The following is a 26,718-nucleotide window of genomic DNA, read 5'->3' as shown; positions in this document are numbered from 1 at the left end:
TCTTCCCACTTTCCCTCCTGCAGCTTTTCTTGAAGCGAACTAGATATACACTTTACCTGGCTCCAAACAGAGATAGTCAGATTGGCTTTGCTGGTGGGAAAAAAAATGAACTTTGCAATCTAAAGTGTTTGTATTTTCTTTCCATTGGATCTTTTTAGCTGTTGCTCAAATCTGTTACGTTGGTGACAATGAATCATGTTCTCTGTAGAGCTCAGACTGCAGATAATTTTGTTTCGAGGAATTCAATATTTTCTGTCAAAGCTAATCACTTTCTTTAAATTTTCTTTCTTTTGTTTTTAAATCCCTACAGAGAAGCTGATAGCATATCAGCGGGAGTTCCACGCTTTGAAAGAGCGCCTTCGCGTGGCAGAGCACAGGACGCTGCAACGCTCGTCCGAGCTCAACAACATTCTCGAACAGTTCAGACGTGCCATTGCTGAAACTAACAACAGCAAAGATGCCCTCACAAACTTCTCAGGTAAGTGACGAGTTACTAACTCCAGCGAAGGTGTTTCAGTTGATCGTGAGCAGAATTCTTGAATGTATAAATCATCCCTTGTTTCGTTGACTCTGGATCTCCTGTTGATTAGGTTAAAACAGCAGATTTTTTATATTTGCTTTTTGTTAGGTTATAACAAAGTATGATGAATCATATTCAGTCAGTTGATGGGAAAGTCGCTGTCCACTCATATCTAACAAAAATTAAATGCAACTGATTTCTCAGAAGGGGGACCTGAGTCACCCTGAAACCACTGTTTCGACACTAAAGTCTATCTGGCTGAAACACACCAGCCTCCCCTGGTTGGTCAAAATGGTCTTGTCCATTTTACTTCTGAATACACAATATAATTTAAAATGTAAAATTATTTTAAAAGTTTTACTTATAAAGGTTGCAACACGGGATATTTAAGTTATTTGCTCATCTCATCTATGAATCGTTGTAAAATTCTGGAAAAGGCATTTTCTCTTTATACATTTATAATTTGATGCACATAAAAGGATTACTCCTTTTACACAGTCATCATTCCAAAACCTAAAGACATTTAAATTTGTCCATATTTGTGATCAAGAAAAGCAGCTAATTGTTCATATTTTAGAAGCAGAATCTCTCCTATACAGCTTACGTTGTACATTGTCTATCAACTTAAAGGTGAATAGATGCAAGATGCAAATTTTATTTTATCACTTTACACTTAAAGTTACACTTATAAGCCCACTGAAAATGATCTGTCAGTTTTAGGACATTTTTAAATGTAGACTTTAATGTTGCCATGCTACCAGAGCAGTGTTAACAACTTTACTAGATTATTCTTTTGGCAGTTTGCCTCCCTTTGACAGCTTACAGTCTAGAGAGATAGGAAATAAGAGCAGAAAGCCAGGAATTGACTCAGCGATTTTAGCTATGTCCATATTATTTTGACCCCAGTCATCAGTTGATTAAACCGTCCACCCAACACTTTTCTGCGTGTCTCTTTTCAGATGAGACCCAAAAACTACTGAAGGAGCTTGCAAATAGGAAACCTCTCCAGGTGCCAAATATCTACCACCACCTGCCTCATCTTCTCAACAATGAGGGCAGCCTGCACCCCGCAGTGCAAGTTGGTCTTGGACGCACAGGAGGTGAGAAGTGCACATGTGCGCTGCAAGTTCAGTACAGCAGTGTTCCCGTTGTATAAGCTTTTTCCTCCCCTATATGGATGCTTATGCTACAGAAACACAGTAAGGCTCCCAGAGACTGTTGTTACACCACAGGGAGAATCAAGTTTCAACAAGGTTTCAGTTTGACAAGTTTACAACAGGTATCCACCCTGGATATAGCTTTACAAAAGTTTAATTCTGACAAACAATTGCAAGGTTGAAGATAATTATAGTCTGTGTGGTGTGTATATGACTTTTTAATGCGAAAAATAATTTCCTTGCTTGTTTTCAACGTTTTATCCTACTTTGTAATCCAGGCACATTCTTAAAGTTCCCTCTATTTAAATAAGCCTGTGTGGCACTTTGTTATTGTTACTGTTGAGGAGTTTATACCGAGGGAACATACTCAACAAAACACTGGGAGATCTTTTGACTCAGGTTACCAAAAAAAAATCCAGCGTAGTTGTTATTTTATTTTTTCACAAAAGTGTCCATTTTGCCCCCAAAACAGCAGCATGTGACCTCAGCTATATCAAGTTATTTTAAGAGGATTACTTATCTGGCTTTGTGAGAGCGATAGGTGGAATGAATTTGGGGCCCAAGGGAAGCAAGTTTAGGGGCTTGACAGCTCCAATGGTGTTTCCACATTCCTAATGACAATGACCGAGGGAAAGGAGAGAGGCTCTTAACAAATTAGAGGAAAGTAAGCAGAAACAAGTCGAAACAAATTGAAATTTTCTGTCCCCAGCAAGGCAACAAAACAAGAAAATGCATTAAAAAGAAAAACTACAGAGGTATGGAAGAGCCTTGGGAAGCAAGTGGAGCGATGAGCTTGATTTGAAAAAGCATTAAAGTGACAGAAAGTTTGAAAAGGTGTTTCTGAAAATCAGTTTAGGATTGTTGTTATGTCACAAACTTTTCATGTAACCACCTAAATTTCAATTATATAGTGTGTAGTGTTTGACCTACTTACTGGGTTATTCTCAACCACAAAGATAGTGTTTCTGTTGAAGTAATTACTATCCCCTTCTTCGTGATTTACTGGACACAAGTGCCTTTGGGTTATGTAAGTGGAGATACTGTCTAGGTGTTTGGCATCATAGAAAGAGGCCTTTTTCTATTTCTGTGTCAGTTTTTATAGGAATGCGGTTCAGTTATGGTCATCTTAGACTTAGACTTAGACAGACTTTAATGATCCACAAGGGAAATGAATAGGTCAAAGTAGCTTAATTGTTACAAAAAGATGAGCGGTTATACAGCTGTATAGAGTAGGGAATAAAAGACGTTCTGTAGTGTTAACTATGGCAGCGGAGCTGAATCAGTCTGCTGGAGAATGAGCTCCTCTGTTTGGTGTAGTGGATGGGATGAATTGTCCATAATGGAGAGCAGTTTATCCAGTGTCCTGTCCCTCACTGAGACAAACTACTCCAACTCCCTACTGATCACATGTCCAGCCATCTGGATCAGTTTGTCGATCCTACTGTTGTCTTTTTTGCTGGTACTATTCCCCCAACAAACCACAGCAAAGAACAGGGCACTCGCTACAACAGACTGGTAGAAAGACTCTAGTAACTCGCTGCACACATTAAAAGATCTGAGCTTCCTGAGAAAATAGAGTCTACTCAGGCCCGTCTTGTACACGCAGTCCAGGCTGTTGTTAATGTGGACTCCCAGGTACTTGTAGCGGTCCACTACTTCCACCTCCAGACCCTGGATGGTGATGGGCTCCACTGGTGTCCTCTTCCACCTGAAGTCAGTGACCAGCTCCTTGGTCTTGTCCACATTCAGGAGAAGGTGGTTTGCCTGGGACCACTCCACAAAGTCTGTGATCAGTGTCCCATACTCCATCTCTTGTCCATCTTTAATATACCCTACCACTGAAGAGGCATCAGAGAACTTCTGCAGGTGGTAGGACCCAGACCTGTATCTAAAATCAGAGGTGTAAAGAGTCAACAAGTCCCCAAGACAGGGACCACCAGTCGCTTAGGACCTTCAAGTCGCTGAGGCCCGATGGGATGGGCTTCTTCTGCAACGGTACTAAGCAGGATGTTTTCTAAAGCACCGGTATTCTTTCGAACTTCAGACTCAGGTTAAACAGGTAGTGCAGGATGCCAGTCAGCTGTGAAGCGCAGGTCTAACGGACCTGGGGCTATACATGGTGTGTATTCTTAACTTTGGGAAGCCAGACTATCGCAAGACAAATTCTGTCTTTGTAAACACTATAAGAGATGAATGTTTCTCCGTTGTACTTTTGAGATCCTCCTTGCCACTTGATGTGTTGAGGTACAATGGTTATATACTCTAACACTTTAACTCTTTCAGTATTAGTAGTAGTAAAAAGGTGTAGCAGGAAGTCCTAAAAAATGCCACGCCCATTCTTGCCACCTGTTATTTGTTTCTCTGGAATTATGGGAGAGAGGCAAATGTTTGCCTGAGTTTGCTTCTGTCAACTGCATTGTTGTCACCAGCTTTCCACTCTTAACAGGCTATTGGTTGTGTTTGATCAAATGGCACAACCAAGCTGGGAGGTACTGCTACTGGCAAGTGATTGCTGATGTGTGCTGTTGTGGGTCACAGAGATAAGTGATTGCCCACAGACTTTCCGCCCCTCCACTGACCGTGCATGCCACATGACATACTTAATTGGCCACCAGCAACTTTTGCCTCAAGGCACCAACAATGACTTCCGCGTCCTTTTTTTGTTTGTTGTTTAGTCCTCCTTACACAACCTCTGCATTTTTCTTTTTACTTTACTTTCCATCCACTTTCTCTGCTAGTCTAAGCATATCTGACACTGGGATATTTATATCCGCAAATTAGGACATCATCCCACTTAAAACTGAAGCAGTATTATAGAAAGAAACAGTCATGGGAACCTCTGAGACCTACTATATGGTGGGACTGGGGGCGACTAAGACCCCTTTTACACAGAAGTCAACAAGAGTATTATTGTAAAACACAACCTTGCCTGTTCTAAACACATATATGGCCTTTAGCAAGTCATCTGTTTGCCAGCGTTTGCCCTTTTACACAGTCACTACTTTGTCTGTGGTATTGTAGGCTATGCTGGCCAGTTATTTAACATGTGACAGGCTCCACTTAACAATCTTTTTTTCATCTTTTTTCCCACCCCCTCATTGGAATGCTTTTGCACCAGTATGTATTGCTGCTTACTCTGTTGGTGAGAGCAGAATTAAAACAGTCATGGGTTTGCTCAGATCCACGTGGTCCACGCTATTCATCCTTACTAACACAACTTCACTACTACAGGCTACTAACTAACATTATTGTCCCTCAGTGGCTTTCCACTCATGTATGCTGCCGATCACGTTGTATTTGTTTTCAAGTAGGCAAATGTTTTGAGTTTTCTGTCAAGAGCTCCATTTGTTATTTTACACGTAAAACAAAAGAAATGGCATGACATTATCAGCAAATCGAGCTTTACAGTACTCCACACCTCACTTTTGCAAATGTTGCTTCCTCCTTTGCATGTGTACACAAATTACCTTCCCTGGTTTGCAAGTCATTCCTTGTAAACCTTCCACAGATGGATCAATGTGCAATGGATTTAGCTGATTATTGTGTCTGTCTGAGTGGCAGTGGAGTCTTGACTCCAGTTCATTACTCAACACAATCTAATCAACAAAATATAATTAGAAACTGACTCCTTTCAGTGGCAAATCTGCAGCTTTTCCAAGTTGTTATTTTTCACTCTTACAACCTCACCTACACATGCAAACTCACATTACTTCGCCCCACATACACAAAAGTGTGGTGTACCACTTTGTTTCCCGCACATATAGCTGACCTGGGCTAGGGGCCAGCTGCATTGGTGCAATGCAACAGTGAAGAAAATATAGGACACGGTTCCACAGTGCCAGGCCAAAAAAAAAAAAAAAAGGTCACACACTCTTAATATTTGGTTGGACCGGATTTTGCTTTGAAAGCAGCACCCATCGCTCTGGAACAGGATAAGTCTTGACTCATCAGACGTCAGCTGAGTTTTACAGGGGAAAACTTTTTGTGGTGCATTTTCACTGTAAGGATCGGACCTGATGCGCACACGTAGTCATTAGCTTTGTTGTTTACCTGGTGGGGGGCACAGTGATGTGGTGGTTAGCAGTGATGAGGATGGGTTCGTATCCATCTTCCGCTACTCCTGCTTCTTCCCACCGTCTTAAGATGTGCTCATTAGGTTAACTGGTGATTCTAAATTGGCCGTAGGTGTGTGTGTGTGTGGTTGTTTATCTCTGAACTGGTTAGAAATTGCAGCCTATGTTAATGAAAGTGCGATTTAAGATTGCTCTGACTGGTTATCGATGGGATGACTTGACGTCTTTTCCAAATGCAAGTGCTTTCACAGGGACCATTTTAAAAGCGTGGTCTATTCAGGATGGGGGCTGACGATTATGGTTTCTGCGAGGTGTTCCTCACCTGTTCACTGCTAAATTACCCAATTACCCGCTGTAAGTTTTACAGCTTTTCAAAAAGCTTTTTTCAGTTAGTGAGTGCACTAACATGCACTCAGCAACAACTCCAGACTCTGCTGTTGAAAATAGGAAACAACATCAAAAATCCAAAGACGCTATTTTATAATTATCTCATCATATTTACTCCTGTTTTATTAGTTGCATGTTAAAAATGACATAACTTGGAAACTCCATCATGGTCTTTAATCGTGGCCCTTGAACATATTTTCTGGACATTGAAGGCATACGGACAAAGCTAAACAGCACCACCCCTTTCCTTGTATGCCGTGTCAAATCTGTTGTTTTCACTGATGTGACAGAAGTGGACAGAAATCTAGATTTTTTTTTGCTGTTTTTTTTTTCTCTTTCTCCACGAAGGGGATGAAAGGCTGGCAGAGCGATGTGGGCAGGCTGATCAAGGGAGACGGGGAGGGGCAGGATTGGTGTCCGTCTCGCTCACGCCGCACTTGCATGCATTATCACTCATTCATTGTCTGCCTTCTCTCCTATTCTGTCACTCTCTGTCTCTTTTCCATCCTCCCACATTCTTCTTTCATCCTCGACCTACTTTCTTGGCGGTTGTGGGTGTCGCTGTACGACATGGAGCTCGGTGTGAGAATCACAATGCAGAACTGGGACAGATTCTTCACGCTGCACAGATCACTCTGGATCTGGACACTTTCGCGGATCCACAGTTTTGTTCACTTATGCTGTGCCTCGAATCTGTTTGGTGCCTTTTTATTAGGGCCTCTTGAGTCCCCACATGAGCTCGGTCAGCATGTTTACGCCTTACAAGTCCCACACACAAACATGCTAGCCTCATTAGAAATACACTAAGGCGCGTCTTTCGTAACTTCTGGCAACAGTGTGCATTGTTCACCTTTCCTCTGCGACATTTGTGCATTGTGTGTGGGATATGGAACAAGGAACTGGATTCAGGGCATGTACCAGAACATGGACAAGAGACCAAACTGCTTTATTGCGGATTTTATGTGGCTTTCTTTGCTTATTTTCCTGGGAAGGCAAATGAGGGAAACGCAGAGTCAGTATCAGATAACCAACTTGATGATCTTCCTTGTCCTCCAGTTTCAATGTCATGTACGCACTCTACTGTTTCCTTCTTTCAATATCTTATTCACTAAACAAAGTTATAACCAACCAGGTAAAATTAATTGGTTTGTGTGTGCAACAGTCAGGAATGTTTTTTGTTTGTTTGTTTGTTTTTTCAGTCTAATTTCAGGGATTGTCCATCTATTTATCAGTATACAACAGCAATAAGGAGCTGTCTCACTTGATTAACTGAATGTAGTATCTTCCCTTACTTCTTGTTTTTGTTGGCATTCTTCATCTCTTTGTTGATTCACCCAATTATGACAGTTAATACTTAATAGCTCATGTATCAAAACGTTCAGCTTCTCAAAATGTATGTGTACATGTGTATGTGCTGCCTTTTTGCTTTTTAGGGAAAACCTGGATCTGGGAAATATGCTCTCTAGGTCCCAAAACATTTTGATAATCTGTGTTTTTAGTTGTCTGACCCCCTGTTTGGTTCATTTTAGCAGCACTTTGCATCTCCTAGGATTTGTCTCTTCCTTCTGTCAGTCTGGCAACGAATTTGTGTTCATGTGGATTTAGGACAGTATAATCTGTTGTAGTCTCACTATTAGGATTATTTGTTTTTGGACCCACTTGAGTGAACTCCCACTTCTGCAATAAGTATATTATGAAGACAGTAACGGTTTCTCACCTCACACTTCTTCTTCAACGTCTTCTTCTCAGTTACCATGGTGATGGGGATCCCCACAGTGAAGAGGAAGGTGAAGTCTTATCTGTCAGAGACTCTACGGTCTTTAATAGACAAGCTGTCACCAGAGGAGAAACTTGACTGTGTCATTATAGTCTATGTTGGAGAGGTGAGGCTGCCTATTTATACACTGTTATATAAAGCATGACTCATCTTGATATCTACATAGAGAATAAAAAACGTTTAAATGTCTGTGGACTGATATGTTGATACGATCTCTGCAGACCGATGTGGAGTATGTTCAGAGTGTGGTTGCTGGACTGGAGAAAGGGTGAGTACGCTTTCCGGCTCCCGAAATGGTGTAAATATTGACATCTGAAAAGACACCGTGACCCAGAGTGAACTGCGTATACTCTCTTGACACGTCAAAGCATCACCAGAGGCCTTCCTTTCCTCAGGTTTTCTACAGAGCTGAGTTCAGGTTTGCTGGAGGTCATCTCCCCGCCGGCCGCCTATTACCCCGATCTCACCAACCTCAAAGAGACCTTCGGAGATTCCAAAGAGAGAGTCAAGTAAGAAAACCGACCCAGGCCAACACACTTTTGCTCAAAAGCACTTACACTTAGTTAGGAAAAATTTTGACGGAAATAGTTTACAGAAAAATCTGCCCCGAGCGAGCGGAATTCATGAGAGCTGTGACGAGGAGAAACCAGAAGGATGAGTCGGGGGAAGTTGGGAGGGAAAGATAAAGCGGGAGCTTTTAGATGGGCTGCCTAGGTACTTAGTATTCCACAGGCATTCCTCAAAGTCAGATCAAGGTCATCAGCAGCAGCAGCACCCTCTATCTCCGTCTCTCTGTAGTGCTCCGTCTTATTATCCTCCGCGCTCATCTTCTCTTTATAGTCGACTAACAACTGGCGCCATTAGAAATGTGTTTATGGTGCAGTTTGCGCCGACACTTGTGGAGACTTACAACATGCACTCGAGTAATAGCCTTCAGCCACAGAGCACTGCGTGTTATGTTTGTGGGGGTTTGTGTTTGTGCACTGAGGCTTCTGATGGGAATCAGCAGTTAGGATCTTGTTCAGCTTGTTTGTTGTATTTAGAAAAAAAATTTGTGTGCGTCTGTTTCTGTGGAAGCAACACTCAACCACCGGTTTGAGTGCAACTCTGCCCTTATTGATGTAATATCCCTTCACCACTGTGTTTGTTTGTGTATATATACGTGACCCAGCACGCACACTCAGAAATAACACTTGCAGCCCTCAGTGCACAGACATCACTCTGACTGCAACATCATTTAGGTCAAACAATTCATGTGACAGCTTTGGTTTATAAATTATTCAGGCCGCAGCAGCAACTCGTACCTGAGAGTGCAAGTTTGCTCTCCGCATGTAAAGCAGTGTCTGACATGTTTTTACGCAGGTATAATTTTAATGAGAATACAATAAACGGATTTAGCTGTTTCAACGTTATTGATTCAGCTTCTTTTTTTTTTTTTTAGATGGCGAACGAAACAGAATCTGGACTATTCCTTCCTCATGATGTACGCTGTGAGCAAAGGAGTTTATTATGTTCAGGTATGTCCGTACATAACAAGACGAAGTTTCCCATTTGGTCAGTGCACAGTATACTCTGGATTTTTTTAGTCATGATCTGGTATGTGTTTAATGCAGCGGACTATCGCTTATTTAATTAAGTTGGGAAATTAATTGAGAATATTTTGCAGCGGCTACAGCTAAGGCACATAAACACTTTGATTTGTTCAAAAAAATACACTTTTAAGTATAAAATAAATAAAATGCTAAAAATTAAATGAGACAGGTGCAACATATTCATAATTAACTTTAATTAGTCATTAAAACCGACTGTGGTGTTTGAGCTGAAGCATTAAAAATACAGAAAGAGGATTATGAGCTCCGAAAGTGTGAACTCACATGGTTTTATTTTCTTTCTCTTGTACATTATAGGTTGAACGATTTAGTAATTTTTAAAGTTGACTAACTTGGTGAAAGTCGCCCAGTTGATGACGTCACACACAAAACCATAAAAACACAGTAGAGTAGAGTAGCAATGCTTTGCAACAGTGAAGTCTAGACTCTTGACCCAAACACATATGGTAGATTATCACAAAAAGAAGTTACGGAGGCTTTTCTGCAGCTTGAACGCAGGCAACTGTCGCGGCCGTAGAGCAGACCAACACCATAAACACCGTCAGTTTGAGACTTGTTAGATGCATGCAACGACGTCACCTCACAGAACACAGCAGAACTAAACATAAACACATGAGCTCATCAATACTGTGCGCTGCTGATATGTACCATTAAATTGTTGATGTTGTCTCTGTTACCACAAGACGTTTGGTGAAGTACTAAAAAGATAAAAGTACTACTTAGCTGACGCTAACAGAGGAACGGTTCAAATCCTTTTGACATCTGTAAATTAACTTCACCTGCAGAAACAGAGAGAAGGATTCTGCACAACAACAATTTGCTAGTGAATTTCATTGTCTAAAGTTATTAGACTTCAGCTGCTATACACGGAAAAGGCTTCCGAGATATACCACTTCTTTTTTTTTTTACCCTGGCAACATTATATTATGGTACAACACGCTATGAAGTTCTATTAAATGCTACTGATGGTCTAATTTATATAGACTAAATATATCTGCAGGGCACAATACTGATAAGCTCATGTGTTCATGTTCAAATCTGTTGTGTTCTATTGACATTGTTGCTGTGGGTGTCGGGTTTGTGGTTCTTTTTTTTTTTTTTTTCTAAATGTCACACTGACGGCGTTTATGGCGTTGATGCACTCTGTGGTCGACAGTAGCCAGTGTTCAAGCTTCGGTTACTTTGCAGAAAAGCCTCTGTAGCTTCTTTTGTGTCTTTTGTATGCGACACTACAGTATAATATACAGTGTATTCAGGTCAAGAATATAGATTTCATCTTTGCAAAGCATTACTTCCATTGTGTTTTCATGTGTGACGTCATCGACTAACAACTTCTTGGAGTGTATTTTAAGGATCGTTTTCATGGGGGGGAAGTCCTGTTACTAAACAAGCTTTGCTTTTTCTCACAGTTTGTCGTGCAAAATTAAACACGACAAGCACTCAAAGGAATTTGTTATACAGTCATTTCTCGGAGCCAAAGGAGTTTATTTCCAGTCATGAGTCAGTCTCAGTTATTAGTCTAATCCTCTTAGACTTCTGCAGCTCTGAGATCTGATATCTATGGATCTGTTGTCTTAGCTAAGCTAAGCGTTCAACTTGGGATTTGAAACGCCCTCCACTGACTGTGAACTTTTACTGCACTGTTAATATTTCTCCTTTCTGTGTTATTCATCCGTCTTGTCCGTGGTGTGTCTCATTCCATTGACTGCTCTCATCTGGAGTGAAGAGGTATTGGCTGACTACTGTAGTGACTGCTGCCGTAGTTTAGTTAGAGAGCTGTCCTCGTGTAAACATAGAGGAGTCCCCCTTCCGCTACTCATCCTCTCCATCAACATTAACCCTCACCAGCACCCCGAAAAACGGTTTCTTCAGCTCCGAATTCTCATTTTTCTTTGCATCCGTAGCTGGAAGACGACATCGTGGCCAAGCCCAACTACTTTGCAACAATGAAGAACTTTGCCCTGCAGCTCTCGTCGGAGGACTGGATGATCCTGGAGTTCTCTCAGCTGGGTTTCATCGGTACAACTCATTAAGCACCCAATCAATACCGAGCATTCAGCAGGGCTCTGTCAAACAAAGCACGATCCGAATCTGTGTCGTCAGCAGATTGCAATCAATGGCATGTCTGGTTAAATGGATTTTTTCGCTCCGCTCATCGAGGCATTCACTTGCCGTTATGCTAATAGGATTTATGATAAGCAGTCAAATGCAATGTAAATGAGTCTGGGCTGAGCGAAAGGAAAAGATGGAAATTATATTGATCACTGTGGAAAATTGGCTCCTGCAATTGGCAGGAAAAGCAAATTCACGTTAAACATGTAACTACAATATGTGAATGGTTGGTTGTCAGTGTGACTGAAACATTCATTCCTCAGATTAAGGGCACTTCTCGGAGTGCATTTGGTTTCACTCAAGCGTTCACATTCACAAAGACAGACTCAAGTTCTCAAGAGAGTTTATGTGTCGTATTCTGAGTGACACGTAATGAAAAGGCTAAGAGTCTTTTTTTTTTCCTGTTATATTTCCCATAAATTTGACTTTTCATAGCAGGCGGAACAACTTTGTGCATGTCAAAAAAAGTTTAGGGGCATATACAGCATATATATTATCATCTCGTCATTTAGACTGATGAAACTCCGTCCATGTTAATGTAGCCGTTGTTGCCGCCACTCCTTTAATTCTTTTCCAAATATAGTTCCTTTGAAATAATTGTGACTGATGTGAGAACATTCAGTGTGCTGCCGGCACTTTCATTAAGTAGTCTCAAGTATTAAAAAACTCTTGAAACGTAATGTAAAATTGAGCCCACTTCAACGATTGAAACACTTTGTTATAAGCAAATGAAATCGTTTCAGGGCCTTTCAAGTAAATTTGAATATATTTCCACGTTTCATGATTTTTAGAGAGAGAACAGGGTCCTGCTGCGGCAGCACAGTATTTTGTTTTAATTCTAGTTAATAGCTTATTTATTTATTTATTTAAAGACTTACAGTATAGCAGCAGGTTTTTCTTGGCCATCCCTTAACTTCTTTCTTTCCCGCAGGAAAAATGTTCCAGGCTCCAGATCTAAACCTGATTGTCGAGTTCATTTTTATGTTCTACAAAGAGAAGCCCATCGACTGGCTGCTGGACCACATTCTTTGGGTCAAGGTCTGCAATCCGGAGAAAGACGCGGTACGTCCCCTGTCTTACTGCACAGCTAAAAGTGCCGGCGCGAGGAGAATCAGTCTCATTATTCCCGACCTTTCTTTTTCCCTCAGAAACACTGCGAGCGGCAGAAGTCCAGCCTTCGCGTGCGCTTTAGACCCTCTCTGTTTCAACATGTGGGCCTTCATTCTTCTCTCGCTGGAAAGATACAGAAACTCACAGTGAGTATCGCGCCCTGACAGTTGTTTTCAGGAGAAGTTACTTCCTGTGCTGAACACTGGTTTCCCCTCCGTCTGAATCTGCAGGACAAAGACTTCCTAAAGCCCCTGCTCCACAAGATGCACGTAAACCCCCCGGCTGAGGTCTCTACTTCAATGAAGGTATCAATTTTTGAAGGTGTCTTATTTTTATGTTGTCAATTAATACAAATACAAGAGCAAAAATGTAACTTGCGTCTTGCAGGTGTATCAGGGTCACACGTTGGAGAAGACGTACCTGGGAGAGGATTTCTTCTGGGCCATCACTCCTACTGCAGGGGACTACGTCCTCTTCAAATTTGACAGACCTATTAGCATAGAGAGGTAAATATGAAGATGAGTGCTTTGTGTGTATGGTTCCGTATTAATGGCATTGCAGTTGGATATATTCAGCATTTTGATGTCATGGCCCTAACAGTAGCACATTCAGGCAGAGGCACATGGAAATATCCATCGTACATTTATTTTAGCCTGTTGTCCTTCAGGGATTCAGGTTGAGCTTTTGTGTGTCTGTGTGTGTGAGAGTGTGTGCGCGCAGACTTGCGCTGTAGGACTCCAGGGATCAGAGTGAGGTAATGAGAGTGCTCTAAATTAAGCATTCTGGGGCCAGCTACCTACTCTCTTTGGTGGAAAGAGAGCAAGACTGTGAATGTAAAGGGAGGTGACAGACGTCCCGGTTGCTTATAGCAGAGCAGACTTTGAATTCATGTTCGTATAGGTGAAAATGTGACGGCTGCGCCCACTGTTTCTGTAAAGATCATGTTAGACAGTGTCGGTCACTCTTGCGTTAAGTGGCAGTGAGTGGGAAAGGGGCCAGACTGTGTCTTTGTATTATTCATCCACTCAGACTCTTTGGCCGTGCTGATTGGTAAACATCTAATCAGTAGTTTGCTTTTATAATCTGTCATTGCTTGTGTCTGAGCATTTCCTTTCGACTCAAACTCTCTAGCTGTTTAGCTTTTGATGTCCTGTCAGCACAGCTGAAATTTAAGGCCTCGGGTCACAAAGGTGTTTACTCTCGTTAAGCACATCCAAAGTTAATTAATTACACTGACGTAAATGTTTAGATGGACCGTGTTTGTGTGCTCATCCCTAAATGTAAATACTAAGATGAATCCTTGATTTGATTGACAGGTTCCTGTTTCGCAGCGGCAACCAGGAGCACCCCGGGGACAAGATCGAGAACACCACAGTGGAAATACTGCCTGTTTCGGTAGGGAGACACACACGCACATGCACAGTCTGTCACCCCTTCTCTGATGCAATGTGCAAATAGCCCGGATTAGATTACATTGAGTGGCTGCTCTTAGGGGACCCGGCTTATTGATTATTGACAGGAACATGAGCGTGCCAGAATTGCATGCCCCTGTCAGAGGTGATACATTCCGTCATAGTGATCCACGCTGCCACTGAGGACGGCCGCTGACACCTGTTTGGATGCGGGTCAATTCAGTTTGTAGCTCACATTTTGTCTGTTGTCGTCTTCATTTATTAGGAAAACGGACTGCAGACCAAAGAGAAGTACAAGCGTACCGAAGATCGCTTTTACAGGATCGGTAAATGAATTTATCTGTCTTCTATTTTTATGGATGTGTAAAAGCTTACAAACACATTGCGTCATCATGATCAGATTTCACACTGATGTGCGAGTGTACAAAAGAAAAGGTGTATGAAATGTTCTTTGTCACCTTTTTTCAGCAGCTTCTCCGACTTTCTCTCTGATTCTTTGATTGTCCTGATATTTTCTTCTATTTAACTCTGTGTTTCTTGAAAAAAAAAAGAAAAAAGGGAGAAGTGTTTCTTAACAAAAAACACACACACACACACAATGTGGTAATGATTAAGTAAGACTACATAAATTATACATTTGCTTAATCATTTGTTTTAAATACGCAGGTCAGTTTGAGAAAGGGGTGGCAGAAGGAGCTGTCGATCCTTCCTTCAATCCTGTTCTGGCTCTGAGGCTTTCTGTACTCAAAGACTCTGCTGTGTGGGCCATCCTCAGCGAAGTAAGCCGGTCACACTGTGCACCTGTTAATCTCTTGTCCAGTATGTGATGAATATCACCTGCTCCAGATACGTACAACCTTATTTTTATCCACTAACACACACGGTGGTCTTTTCTCTCCCTGCAGATACATATAAAGAGGATAACTGGCTGACTCTACTGGAGGGGCTTTATGAATCATGGCCCCATGGGGGACCAAAATCTCCTAGACTGCTTACGCAGGGCCTCTGGCTCCTAGCAACAAGCACTAGAGTTGCTCATCTGAGCTTGTCTGAAGAACACCACCTCTCCGTCTCCACTCTTCCTGGTGTACTTTTATTATTAATTTGCTTCTCATTGAGCGGTTTCTCCTTTTCTTTTTTGCATCTCTGTCTCACTCTTGTTTTCTTCATTTATTTGTGAGAATGTGAATACTACTGTCTGATGAACAACAGCGGAGCGTGTGAAGACATCTGCTCCCTGCGCTGGTTCACAGTGTGACTGCGTTGTTCAGCAACTTTGAAAACAATCAGAAAAATTCCTGGACGACTGAGGTCGAATCGTCACATCTGGGAGAACCGGTCGAACTGGCCACTGGTGTAGATGCTGCCAAACACTTCTCTATAACTCGATGCTGCCACCTTTGGGTAAGCTGGGGCATTGCACTGTCACTAGCGCCTCAGCCAAGCCCGTGATGATCAAGAATGTTATCGTCACTAATGGCCAGTTGCTCTGTGTTCTCAGCAGAGATGACAGAGCTCTCGATCAACACCAGCTCAAACTAAAATGTTTTCCTCATTCCCAGAGTATTGTAAGTCACATCCTGAAACTCAAATCCTGCCTGTAGCCAGCTGGTAACAACTTAGACCATAGGCCAGTACCAGTGGTAACAACTCTAATCCATCAAGAAAATATTACCATGACACCATATCTATCTCACCTCTTGTCTGAAAGGCTGTGTATGACCTCAGTGTCCATTTATAGAAAACCAATCGGACATTGCCTTTGCGCCATTTGAAGGAATATATTGTTATACTGATATATTATTACAACTACGACTGACGATCTATGAAGGTGACTTAATTTATTTGAAATAAATCTTTAATTTGTACAAGAGGTAAAATATATTTTTATTCTATTCAGAGATGTTTATGGTAGTTGGGAGTCTGTGTTTTCGTGTACTTTTTTTTTTTTTTTTTCCTAAATTGCTGTTGTACATTTCGTTTTTCATCGGAACAGCTGCTTGTGGTCTGTGGCTTGTCTGTTGGTGCAGGTGCCTCGATTCAGTCTGTACCAGTTTCTTTCTCACTGGAAGTCAAACATAACAAAATTAATTCATTTTTGCTGTTAAACGGCTGAAGAGTAGGAAAGTTGTGAATAGATTCTGTTGACGTAGTTGTGGATGTGGGTCAAAATTGTAAAAAAGAAAAAAAAAAAAAACGTGCCTTATATCCAGGTCCCAACAACATTATTTGAATTTGTTCCCTTTCACTTTTTGCCTCTACGTTGATTGCTGGATATACTAATATTTTAAAAATAACAGTCATATAAGTGGTTGACTATAGCGGTTATATGCTGAATTAGTAAACACGGTGGGGGGAGGGTTTTATTTTCCAGATTATCATCTTGAAACGGCGTGATTTGCACTGCTTTTTCCCTTCTTTTTTGTCACAGTCACATCATCACTGTATGTAACTTTCATTTCTTTTCCACAATCCTCCACTTTACAATTCACTTGATCATTCACGGATCTGTTTTCTGATTAGACAGAATATTACGACTACTGATTATTGCAGTGTGCCACTGATTGTAAATACATAAACAGCAACAAGTATCTATCTTATCTATTTCTCTCTCTCACCTTCTCTTAATACTTTATTGAAATCCACTTGACATGGTTTAGTGTGTGTGTGTGTGTGTGTGTGTGTGTGTGGTCGACGTTCTGAGTGGAAGCTGTTAAATGAAACTCCACTCATTTTATATGTTGGTGGTTTATTGAGGGGGTAGTGCAGTGCCTTTAGGTTGAAGTGACATGAAAATGGGGCTCTTTTTTTGAGTTGTGCTCATTTACATGCATGATTATCATTTGTAATCTATAAACAATGTTTTGATTTTTGTCGGAACAGGCCCTTCTACCCCTGATCTACACTGGAGCTGTTTTCTAGTAACAGGTTCAGACTTTTGTTGAATTTTTATTTGGGAGAATGGGGATGGGAGCAAGCCATTTTAACTGTGTTAATATGAAAGTGGAAGGACAATTTTTGTAATGCTAAAAGGACTGTCTCAAACCCCTTTTGTCTGCATCCACATACAAACAGAAACTCAATGCATGAAGTGGTCATGTGTGTGATTCTGTCACCCCATTTGCAGAAAGTGGAAAGACAAACAGAATGAAAGCATTGCTCGACATCCCCTGGCACCCATCATTTTATGTGCCTTCATCGTGTACATGTGTATGCCTGATTCTGATGGTTTCAGCATCGTTTTTCATGGACATCTTTGAAATAAATGACAAAAGTTGGTAGAATTCATAGCCATTTTGTGTTTTGTGATTTTGTTCTGCTTGCATTACTCATATCATCTGCATCACCAGGTTTGATTTCACTAAACTTTTGAGGTGACGGATTGAAAGCAAAGTAGAAAGCTTTGCAAATACGACCAGAAAATGAAGTAAACGTTTCCCAGATCTATTGATCACATGGAGAAAACTACAAGCCTTCCCCGGATCCACACGCGTTATTGGGTCAATCACTTCCGGTTTCCCATGATGCACTTCGAGAAACATGGTGGCTGACAGCTTTCATAATAATATCTATGTCGCTGCTGTTGGTTAGCTGATTATTAAGTTTCTGAGTTTATAAGTGCGACGGTATTGGTGTCGAAGAGGATTGTGAACGATGCCGAAGTATTACGAGGACAAAGAGGAGGACACAAGAGCCTGTGCCGGTATCAGAGAGGACTTCAAGGCATGTCTCCTTCAGCACGACTGTGTTGTCAAGGTAAGTGTAATGAACCCTGGCCGAGCATGTTTAGCCTAAACCCCAACTAACTAACAACAGTGTGCAATAAACTTGAACTTATATTACAAGGGTAGAGCAAATGACTGCACCTGTGGAATGTAAAACACCTAGTTAACATTTTGGTTGAGGTCATTATCTCGCCCCGCTATGCTCCTGTCATTGAACGCTGCGCAATACCAGACTCCGTTATAAAAACATTAATTTGTACAGTACGTGGCGCACACTTAATTTACTGTGCGTTCTCTCTACATTGCTTTCATTGCTGCCCGACGGTGTTTAAATCGGCGTCAAGATACATTTACATATGAACACTTTGCGCTTCAAATGATCGTCTGTAAGCTAACTGGCTAACTCTGTAAATTTACAACTTTCGGATCAAGGTTAAGGGTCTTTTTTGCCATTATGAAAACATAAAGAAATTTTTCAGGGTTTTCCGGCTTAAAGGGCACACATGTAATGCACAGACACTTAAATAAAACACTTGCGAAGAATATGTGCAGAGAAAATGTAACTATTTTAGCTGATGAAGAGAGGGACTCTAAATCTTATCATATTATTTGGAATACAGTTTGGCTTATTAATAATTTATAATAATGAGAAAAAGTATTGTGTCACCAACAAAGTTAGGGAAGTTTCTTTTAAAATTTTTACATGTAATTTATCCCATCAACAAACCGATATCAAAATATAGAAATATTGACACAATTTGTATACTAGGCAGTTTGTCGCCTATTATATGAATGTAACCTGTGTTCGTTTATTTTAGTTGGATGGGGAATTTCATTTTAGGACATTTACTGGCTCAGCTTAGACTATGTATGAATATGTAATATTTCAGTCAGAAAATAGCACAATTGAGAAAAAAAAAATCAGGTGACAGATGTATTATTTTAATTTCTGTTACCTTGTTTGTTAGTTATCTATCCTTCTATCATGGCACAATTCATTCTTATGTGGTTGCTGTAAAATAAAGAATAAAAAATAAGAATTAATAAAGAATGGGAAAAAGTGGATTTAAAATAAGAGATGCATATGTTGTCCAGTTTATTGCCCGTAAGTGTATTAAGCTTCAGCCCGTCTGCTGCTGCAGCACAGTTTGGAAGAGTGGCTGTCTGATACTGTGATAGACAAGGTTTTACAGGGTTCCTGCAGAGTCTTAAAAAGTCTAAGATTTGATCAGCCCAATTTAAGGTCTTAAAAAGAGCATATTTTTCACTGTGGGTCTGAAATTACATTTACTCAAGCCTGAAAACCTTACATCCATCCCCATCTGGCCCTGGCCTGTTCTGTTTCTGTTCCTCATCTGTGGAGCCCACCCCAGGAATGTCCTGAGTTGATCAGTGACATTAAATGTAGTTATTTTGAAAGTAATTTTGTGTCTCTGATTTTCCTTATTTGTTGTACTTTTTGTAGGTCTTAAATTTAACCCACAATGGTGTTAAAAAGGTTTTAAAAAGTCTTAAGTTTCACTTGTTATAACCTGCAGAAACCCTGGAGTTAGACAACAAACATGATGTAGCATGTTGACATTAATGTTCATTAATGCAATGTCATTTTTCCCCGACGTTTAAAGAAAGCAATGATATAAGTTTTTACATTTAAATAACCTTGTAAGTAAATGAAACATCTTGCTATTTAAGCATTACCATCATTGAGCCTGTAAAAAGCTTTACTCTTGTTGCCTCTGATAGACAGAAGTGAAGGCTTTTGTTACCTGTGTCTTTTGTTTAGTGGCCGGTTTGGCCTAATACGTTCTAACCTGTTTCCTACCATGACAGGAGGGAAAGATGCCGAGTCAGTGTCTGAAGGAAGGGCACTGCAAAGCCTTGCAGACATCCTTCTTTGAGTGCAAGAGATCAATGGTGAGTCTGCGGTAATTACGCTGCAACTGTGAAAAGACTGGTGGAACTAGAAACTGCCCCATCAGACATCAAATATAAAAAAGGAAGTTGGGGAAAGTCTTTGATTTGACCGGCAGTCAGTATAGTTGCAACATTTGGTGGGAAGAGGAAGAGTAAAGACATCAAAAAATGTTTGATCTTCCTCTTTCTGGATTTGTAACCGACCTCAACAAAAACAAAAAAAAAAAATATTGGACACTGATGTTTGAATTAAAGTGAACTTGTCTCCTGTTTTAAGATGTGTTGCTAAGACTGACTGATATCGCTCCTGTTGTCTGCAGCTGGACACGAGATCAAGATTCAGAGGAAGGAAGGGATATTGAGGACCAGGTGATGGCTGCCCGTGCTGAATCTACGTATCAGCATCAATTATGCCCCATCTGAAGGACCCTGGCAACAAAGTGGGTAGCGAAGGACTACGAAATATGAGAGAACATTTGACACTGACTTACACAAGGATTACCGAAACATCATCAAAAGACAACGGCGCCATTACTCGGCCTGGAGTTTGGAGCATCAAGAAAAATGTGCTATGCTGAATGAATGAGTGTTTGTGTTGTGTGTAATAAAATAACTAATGAATAAAACTCAAGAGTTTCTATTACAATTTTAATTAGACGCATTATTTTAATGAAGCATACTATGTATGCAGTAGCAAGTTTAAATTGCTACAGTCTGTTTTAGTTTTTCCTATATATTACAATCACTAAAAATACAAATAGAGACAATCTGTGAGTCTTAGCACCATTGTTCTTTCACAGCCAGTATGACATAAAAAAATCCAACAGCGAATGAGAACTCCTCTGTCAGAGCCATTATTTTAAAGCGTCCATCATCATCTTCTTGAACTTCTCCATATCCACCTTCTTCACGATGAATGCCTTGTGATTCTTCTCCAGGAAACTCGCATGGCTCACCACCATCATCCCCCTGGTGTGTGTGCCCGTCAGCTCCACGGTAACCGGATAATGGTCACTCTCCGTGACGAACGAGTCGTCTACAGCGGCCGCCATGGCGTACGAGTCGCAGGACGTGAAGCCCGGCCCGTTGGCGAACTCCTTCTGAATGCGTTCGGTCTGCGCCGCCTCCATGGTGTAGCGAAAGATCCGCGCCATGAAGCGAGCTTTGTCGGAGTCCTGCGCTAACCATTCGCCGCAGAACTCCTGTGAAATAAAAACACGGGCATTTTCTGTCATGTCTGTTGAATCGTGACAGACGTATAGCAGGGTGGATATTCCCAGTGAGTCACAGGAATCTACACATTCAGATGTGTAAAAAGCAGCGTTACCCAGGGCAGTGTGTGGTAGCAGGTAAACTCCCAGCAGGACAAGTAGGTAGGACACTGGTAGTCATTCAGCACAATGTACGCAGCTTCTGGATCAGCGGTGAAATTGAACTCGCCGCACACTGTGGTGTTTCCTCGCGCTACGGTATAGAGGTACACAGCAAATTGAGAAGAGTTGAATTCTTGGTGTTAAACTAGACATACACTAGTAGAGTTAATTATACTCTGGGTAGAGTTAATCCATCATAATTAACTCTCAGTCGATAAATAGTTGTTGTCAAAACAAAAAGGAAGTGTCACTAAAGCAAACCTCTAGGTGTAAACGTTTAAATATTAACTCCGAACTTCTTACTCTAAACTCCTGTGTTTAACACGTCAAGTGTTATATTATTAGTATATATAGTATTTTTTTGTAGGATTATATAAGAATTATATTGACACCTTTTAAGTGTTATGGGAGTAACACTTGTGTAGTTAAGAAAGTCCTCTGAGTTAATTGCTAACACTACATAAAAGTGTTAAAAAAAACTGGTTGGTGTTAGGCAGTGTGTTAAATTTAACTACAAGAAGAGTCAAATTTACAGTAACTTAGCGTAAAGGTACCAACACTTGAAAAAGTGTTAAATTATGGACACATATAGACACTTTAAAGTGTTAAGATCAACTCTTACAGTGTTAATTTGGATATGCTGATTTTACTGTGTAAACAAGATTTTAAAAATAACATCATTAGAGATTTGTCAAAGTAATCTATGAATCAATAACTTGACTGTCAGACCACAAGTTGACGCACTCACATTCAGTGTTGCCTCCCATGATGTAGAGCCCTCGCAGTTTGCTAGGCAGAGACGGGTCCATCCTCACAGCCAGAGCCAGGTTGGTGAGCGGTGCCGTGGCGACCAGGGACACCTGGGAAAGAAACGCACACTCAAGACATGAACGGTGCACGCGTGTGCAGCCTACACACAAACACATCTCCTCCATCTCTCACCTCTCCCGGGTTCTCGTTAACGATCCGGATCATAGCGGAGACGGCGTGCTCCTTCTGAACCAGCTCCAGACCGGGAGCGTCGGGGTCGGGAACGTCCCCCAGGCCGTCCTGCCCGTGCAAGTGTCCCGCGTTGATCCTGTCCCCGAGGATAGACCTAGCTGCACCTTTAAACACCGGAACCTGATCCGTGACCAGAAGAGGACGCCAGATGAACTGAGCACATGTTATGAGTGTTATCTTTATGATGTTTGTTTATTTTTAGCTTAGTGTGACGTCGTTGATGTTCATCTTATGTTCAATATGAAATCAAATCCTAACTCAGGGGTCTTTTCAGGCCAAGGACCCCCAAGGAACCCCAAACTGATGGAGAGGGGGGACCCCCTACCTACTATATGTGTTCTGTATTAAATTCGGCCTAGTGCTATTTATAAATGTACACTATTATCATAATTTTGTATTCAGTATCAAGCTATTCAAATAATGCACAGGTTCAACCTGGGGACTAAATAGGCTCTCAGCCAATTGCTGGACAATTCGTGTATTTAAAGAAATTTAAATTTGTGGGGGAATATTTAAAAAATATATAAATAATGTCTAATCAATCAAAGGTTTTGCGACCCCCTCTGCAGTACCTCTGCGGTCCCCACAGGGGTCACAGAACCCCTGTTTGAAGACCTGTGTCCTAACTTGTAAGCAGTAATTTACTAAAGCATCACGTCAGTCGTTTTGTTTTAATTCCTGTTTCTTAGCAACAAATAATATCATCTAATCTTATCTTCATGCGGCTCTGACTTGTCCTCTAACGATAACAGAGCTGCTTCTGGTTGTTCTGCATCGAGTCATGCGATTTGAGGAACAACAAGCCTTTGTGGAGGCATTTTCATCAACATGAACATCCTGATCGTCACATGACACACTAGTAAATTCCAGACAATAATCAACACCGTTGGCCGAGAAGAAAATATGGATGGAAAATCACAACGGGGCTGCTTGTGCCCACCTCAAGCTTTTTGCAGGCTTTCAGGATCCTCAGCGTGTTCTTGCACACATTCTCCACTGTGGTGTTTCCATGAACGCAGGTGATGCCCAGGAGCTTCACGTTGGGGGCAGCCAGTGCCAACATGATGGCCTGAGCATCGTCCACCCCACAGTCTACATCAACAAGTATCTTCTTTATCATCTTGGACCCTGAAAAGCACAAAAAAAAACAACAAAAAACAAACAAGCAAACAAACAAAAAACACCAAGTTCAATCCAGTTAATAAATGAGTAAGGCAGGTTTAACAGTTCCCTAACACACAGATGAAGGAAACTGTTGTTTTTTTTACTATTTTTTTTACAACAGAATAACACTTACCTGTGGCTGAGTGTGAGAAACTGTTGTGTGTTTCCCTCACAGACTGGAGCCAGCGGTGGTCAGCTGAAAATAACCTTTGAGCAGAAAAAGAGAAATCAAATGTTAACTGGAAAATGGGAGGAGTTACAGAGTAGAAAACACAAGGGGACGAAGGGCAATCTATATTTCTTTCCTTTAATAAAATACATTTAAAATCAGTTGTAAAATATACACTCAAAATGTAGGTATCCCGTCTATTTACTGTCACATGTTAAAGCTTCTTAACAACGTTATAAATAGTTCCTTCAAAGGGATTAGCTGCAAAATGCTGAACAGAAAAGGCTCTTCTAACAGCTCTCAATTATCATTATTATTATTATTGTTATTATTATCATTATTATTATTGTTAAATTCAGATGAATTAATGTGCAAGCAGCATTTCAACGTCGAGGCTGCAATAAGTACGATGCAGTGCAATGATAAAACACAACAAGTTCATACGACATCCGGAAAGAGCTGTGAATGTGTAATCGGGGTCTGAACCTTTGAACACGTCCGCCCTCATTTAAATTCACGGAGAGGACGTGCAGCGTCGCCTCACCTCCACGCAGGGCTGCAGAAACAATGAGGTCTTGAACGCAGACCGGCAAAACATTTTACGACCCCGGTGGCCATGCAGACAAAATGACACTTGTGTAAGGGGAGAATTGAAGAGGTCTCACTCTGCACTGATTTCTGCGCACCGACACAGGTTGCGGCAAGAAGCAAGCCTGTGTGGAGAGAGTGTTTGTGGTTAGGTATGTATGCAACGTACAGACATGTGTACGTAAAGATTCCTAAAGTTTTTCTAGTATATTTATAATAGTAGTTGTTGCAGTAGTAGATTTATTTTCGGTGAAAGCGTCTCTAAAAGGTCTAAACTGCGCATGTGTGACAGCAAATTCCCACTGACCACGATGAACTAATAAGTGTTGAAGTGATTCCTCTTCACGCTTAAAAGGCATCTATAGCGGTGACGTCATTTCCGGAGTCAAGTTAATTGGCATTTAGAGAACATTGAAAACAATTTAAACCTCGCGGCGAACAAAACAACAAGTTTGTGTGAAAAGTATAATGTTGCCTGAACTTAATTCAACCTCGAAACCTTTTAATTCGCTTTCTATCTGTAAATGTTGTACATATACTATAAAAAAAACAACCTGTACCATACCAATTATATACCACACTATTTATGCTACATGCACTTCTGGTTAGATGCTAAAGTACATTTCGTTGCTCAGTACTTGTACACGTGTAATGACAATAAAGTTAAATCTAACCTGATCTAATCTAATCTTGTTATATTTTAGTTTCATTTCAATTAATTTTGAATTTTCTAGCTTAATTTTATCCTGACCATTTTGCATTGTTGTGCCTTTTCTATATTTATATTGTCGATTAAAAAAAAAGGCTTTTAGTAACACATTTATTTCACTGCTGTATATATTCAGTTGGACTAAACCAGAAGAACTCTAAAATTTGAATGTAAAAACATCATCACACGTTTAGTTCATGATAATGACCAGACTGAATTTGGTGTCAACTTGTTGACTGTTTTGGGGAAAATCATCTGCACAAAAGTAGGGCAACCAAAGTTACAACCTGCTTCATTTAATGTAATAAATAAATCTTTAAGGTGTAAAAACTCTGTAAAAAAGGGCTGTTGATTATGAGTTGTTGATTATTTGTCCTGAATGTCCTTCTACTTCATTTATTTACATCCATAATTTTGTCCTGCCTTATGGCCAGGTTGATCACATCTGTATTATTTGTATATACAGTTTTTGTTTTCCAATATAGTTTGAATAAATAAATGAATAAATTACAAAAGAAATGGTTTTTAGTATATGTTTGTTTTAACCCTTCAACATTCTGTTGGGTTGTACAGTATATAGGAGGATCTGGATATGTTAACATGATGATATGATGACAGAAAGAGAAGAGGTCAGAGAGGAGAAGAAACCCCTGTATGGAGCCTGGAGCTGTTACTCGCCTACAAGCCCATGAACCTATAACACTTTGTATAATAACTCAGCATGCACCGAAACTGGGCTCTACTCCAGATAGAAAAATGCAAATTTACAATCTTAATGGTGAAAAACTGGCACACTATTTAGTGGGGTCCCCTGAAATAATGCAGTGAATTAACTATGTCAGAGAAGGTGTTGTATCAAATTGGCATGTTCATGAGAAACCACATATTTAGGCCAGAACAATTGTCCCCACCGGTGTATACACATGGCCCTCTGGAGGGATTCCTGTATGCAATCAGGAATTACAGAGGAAACAGTTCACCATCCCAGAGAAGAACTCCTGTAAGTATTTCTAGGAAACAATTCTAAATTTGTAGAGAGTTATGCAATGGGTCATTATAATACAGATTAAATAGGTTATTGTCTTCTGCTTGATTAATGTGTGCTCCCATAAACAACTGAAGTGCAGCTGAACTGTTACTTATAAAAACTGTTGCCTGCTGAACTTTAGCTGAACTATAACCAGGATTGTTGTTGCGTGGACAGGAACTGCTGGAGTAAATCACGGCATCCGGTGGAGACAAGGACAAGATGCTCTTCTGCTTTCCGCTTTGCTAAGACGTTTCGCTTCTGACGCATTTGAGGTGTCGAGGGCAGGACGTTCAACAAAATAAATACAGCTGGGTCACTAGTTGGTGTACCGCTCCTACCCATGAAGTCTAACAGCTGTTAGTGACAGATAGGTTGGTCCTTTCTTAATTAGAAAGTATATATTACTCATTGGCTCTGAGACTTCTCTACCTGCGAGTAGGAGATTGACTTGGGCCCCAACCTGCTCTGTAAAACTTTTTAGATTTTTTCAAGATAGCTTTCAAATAAAACAACCAAGGAATCTTTCCTAGGGCAAAGGCGTCTATTGGTCCGTTGTTCTCTTGTGCACAGGGAGGTTGTCTTCTGTGCAGGTGAAGTATTGACATTAACTGTTGAGCTGACGAGCAATAGCCAGTGTAGTTGAGTCAAACTCACCCAGATGTGCTGGTCTCCCTGGTTTACTAGGCCTTCAACAGCTGGTATAACTCTGACAGGACTCATAATGACTGAGGTATGACATCTTAATCTCTCCTCTAACAAGTCCACTGGATCACTTTTAAGATTAGTTTTTTAATCTAAAATAATATGTTAAGTTGACATGTTTTAGTTTGGGTTGTGTAAAATGGTTAATTAGTGCTCATCTCAATTTACACTGTGCTATTCTCTA

At 40.8% G+C, this 26,718-nt stretch overlaps 3 protein-coding genes across 5 annotated transcripts in view; 2 read left to right on the top strand and 1 right to left on the bottom strand.

Annotated features, from left to right (window-relative positions):
* Positions 1-17,448, top strand: part of mgat4a (alpha-1,3-mannosyl-glycoprotein 4-beta-N-acetylglucosaminyltransferase A) — a 29,586-nt gene extending 12,138 nt beyond the window's left edge. For both annotated transcript variants that reach the window (XM_047600438.1, XM_047600437.1), the window contains 15 exons: positions 311-478; positions 1,480-1,620; positions 7,887-8,020; positions 8,136-8,182; positions 8,310-8,423; positions 9,356-9,431; positions 11,429-11,543; positions 12,568-12,698; positions 12,785-12,892; positions 12,977-13,051; positions 13,134-13,252; positions 14,063-14,141; positions 14,424-14,484; positions 14,825-14,937; positions 15,064-17,448. In XM_047600438.1, coding sequence (XP_047456394.1) covers positions 311-478; positions 1,480-1,620; positions 7,887-8,020; positions 8,136-8,182; positions 8,310-8,423; positions 9,356-9,431; positions 11,429-11,543; positions 12,568-12,698; positions 12,785-12,892; positions 12,977-13,051; positions 13,134-13,252; positions 14,063-14,141; positions 14,424-14,484; positions 14,825-14,937; positions 15,064-15,090 — 1,508 coding nt within the window. In that variant the 3' untranslated portion in view covers positions 15,091-17,448. The remainder of the gene's footprint in view (positions 1-310; positions 479-1,479; positions 1,621-7,886; positions 8,021-8,135; positions 8,183-8,309; positions 8,424-9,355; positions 9,432-11,428; positions 11,544-12,567; positions 12,699-12,784; positions 12,893-12,976; positions 13,052-13,133; positions 13,253-14,062; positions 14,142-14,423; positions 14,485-14,824; positions 14,938-15,063) is intronic.
* Positions 17,449-17,667: 219 nt separating this feature from the next.
* LOC125017389 (cytochrome c oxidase assembly factor 5) lies at positions 17,668-20,423 on the top strand. Its single transcript, XM_047600441.1, has 3 exons — positions 17,668-17,914; positions 19,714-19,797; positions 20,118-20,423. The coding sequence occupies exons 1-3, from the start codon at positions 17,813-17,815 to the stop codon at positions 20,157-20,159; spliced, it is 228 nt and encodes a 75-aa protein (XP_047456397.1). The 5' UTR covers positions 17,668-17,812; the 3' UTR covers positions 20,160-20,423.
* An 8-nt stretch (positions 20,424-20,431) lies between these two features.
* On the bottom strand, positions 20,432-24,144 carry si:dkey-4e7.3 (uncharacterized protein LOC402865 homolog). 2 transcript variants are annotated; one of them, XM_047600439.1, is made up of 7 exons: positions 24,050-24,144; positions 23,470-23,543; positions 23,113-23,300; positions 22,113-22,292; positions 21,919-22,030; positions 21,125-21,261; positions 20,432-20,999 (listed from the first exon to the last, which is right to left on the bottom strand). In XM_047600439.1, exons 1-7 carry the CDS (start codon positions 24,121-24,123, stop codon positions 20,652-20,654), a joined length of 1,113 nt encoding a protein of 370 aa, XP_047456395.1. In that variant the 5' UTR covers positions 24,124-24,144; the 3' UTR covers positions 20,432-20,651. The 2 variants fall into 2 exon arrangements, with proteins under 2 accessions (XP_047456395.1, XP_047456396.1); XM_047600440.1 differs by having other exon boundaries at positions 23,992-24,069.
* Between the last annotated feature and the right edge of the window lie 2,574 nt (positions 24,145-26,718).

The sequence above is a fragment of the Mugil cephalus genome, chromosome 12 (assembly GCF_022458985.1).
Source record: "Mugil cephalus isolate CIBA_MC_2020 chromosome 12, CIBA_Mcephalus_1.1, whole genome shotgun sequence".
NCBI lineage: Eukaryota > Metazoa > Chordata > Actinopteri > Mugiliformes > Mugilidae > Mugil > Mugil cephalus.
This window is presented reverse-complemented; position numbering and strand designations above follow the sequence as displayed.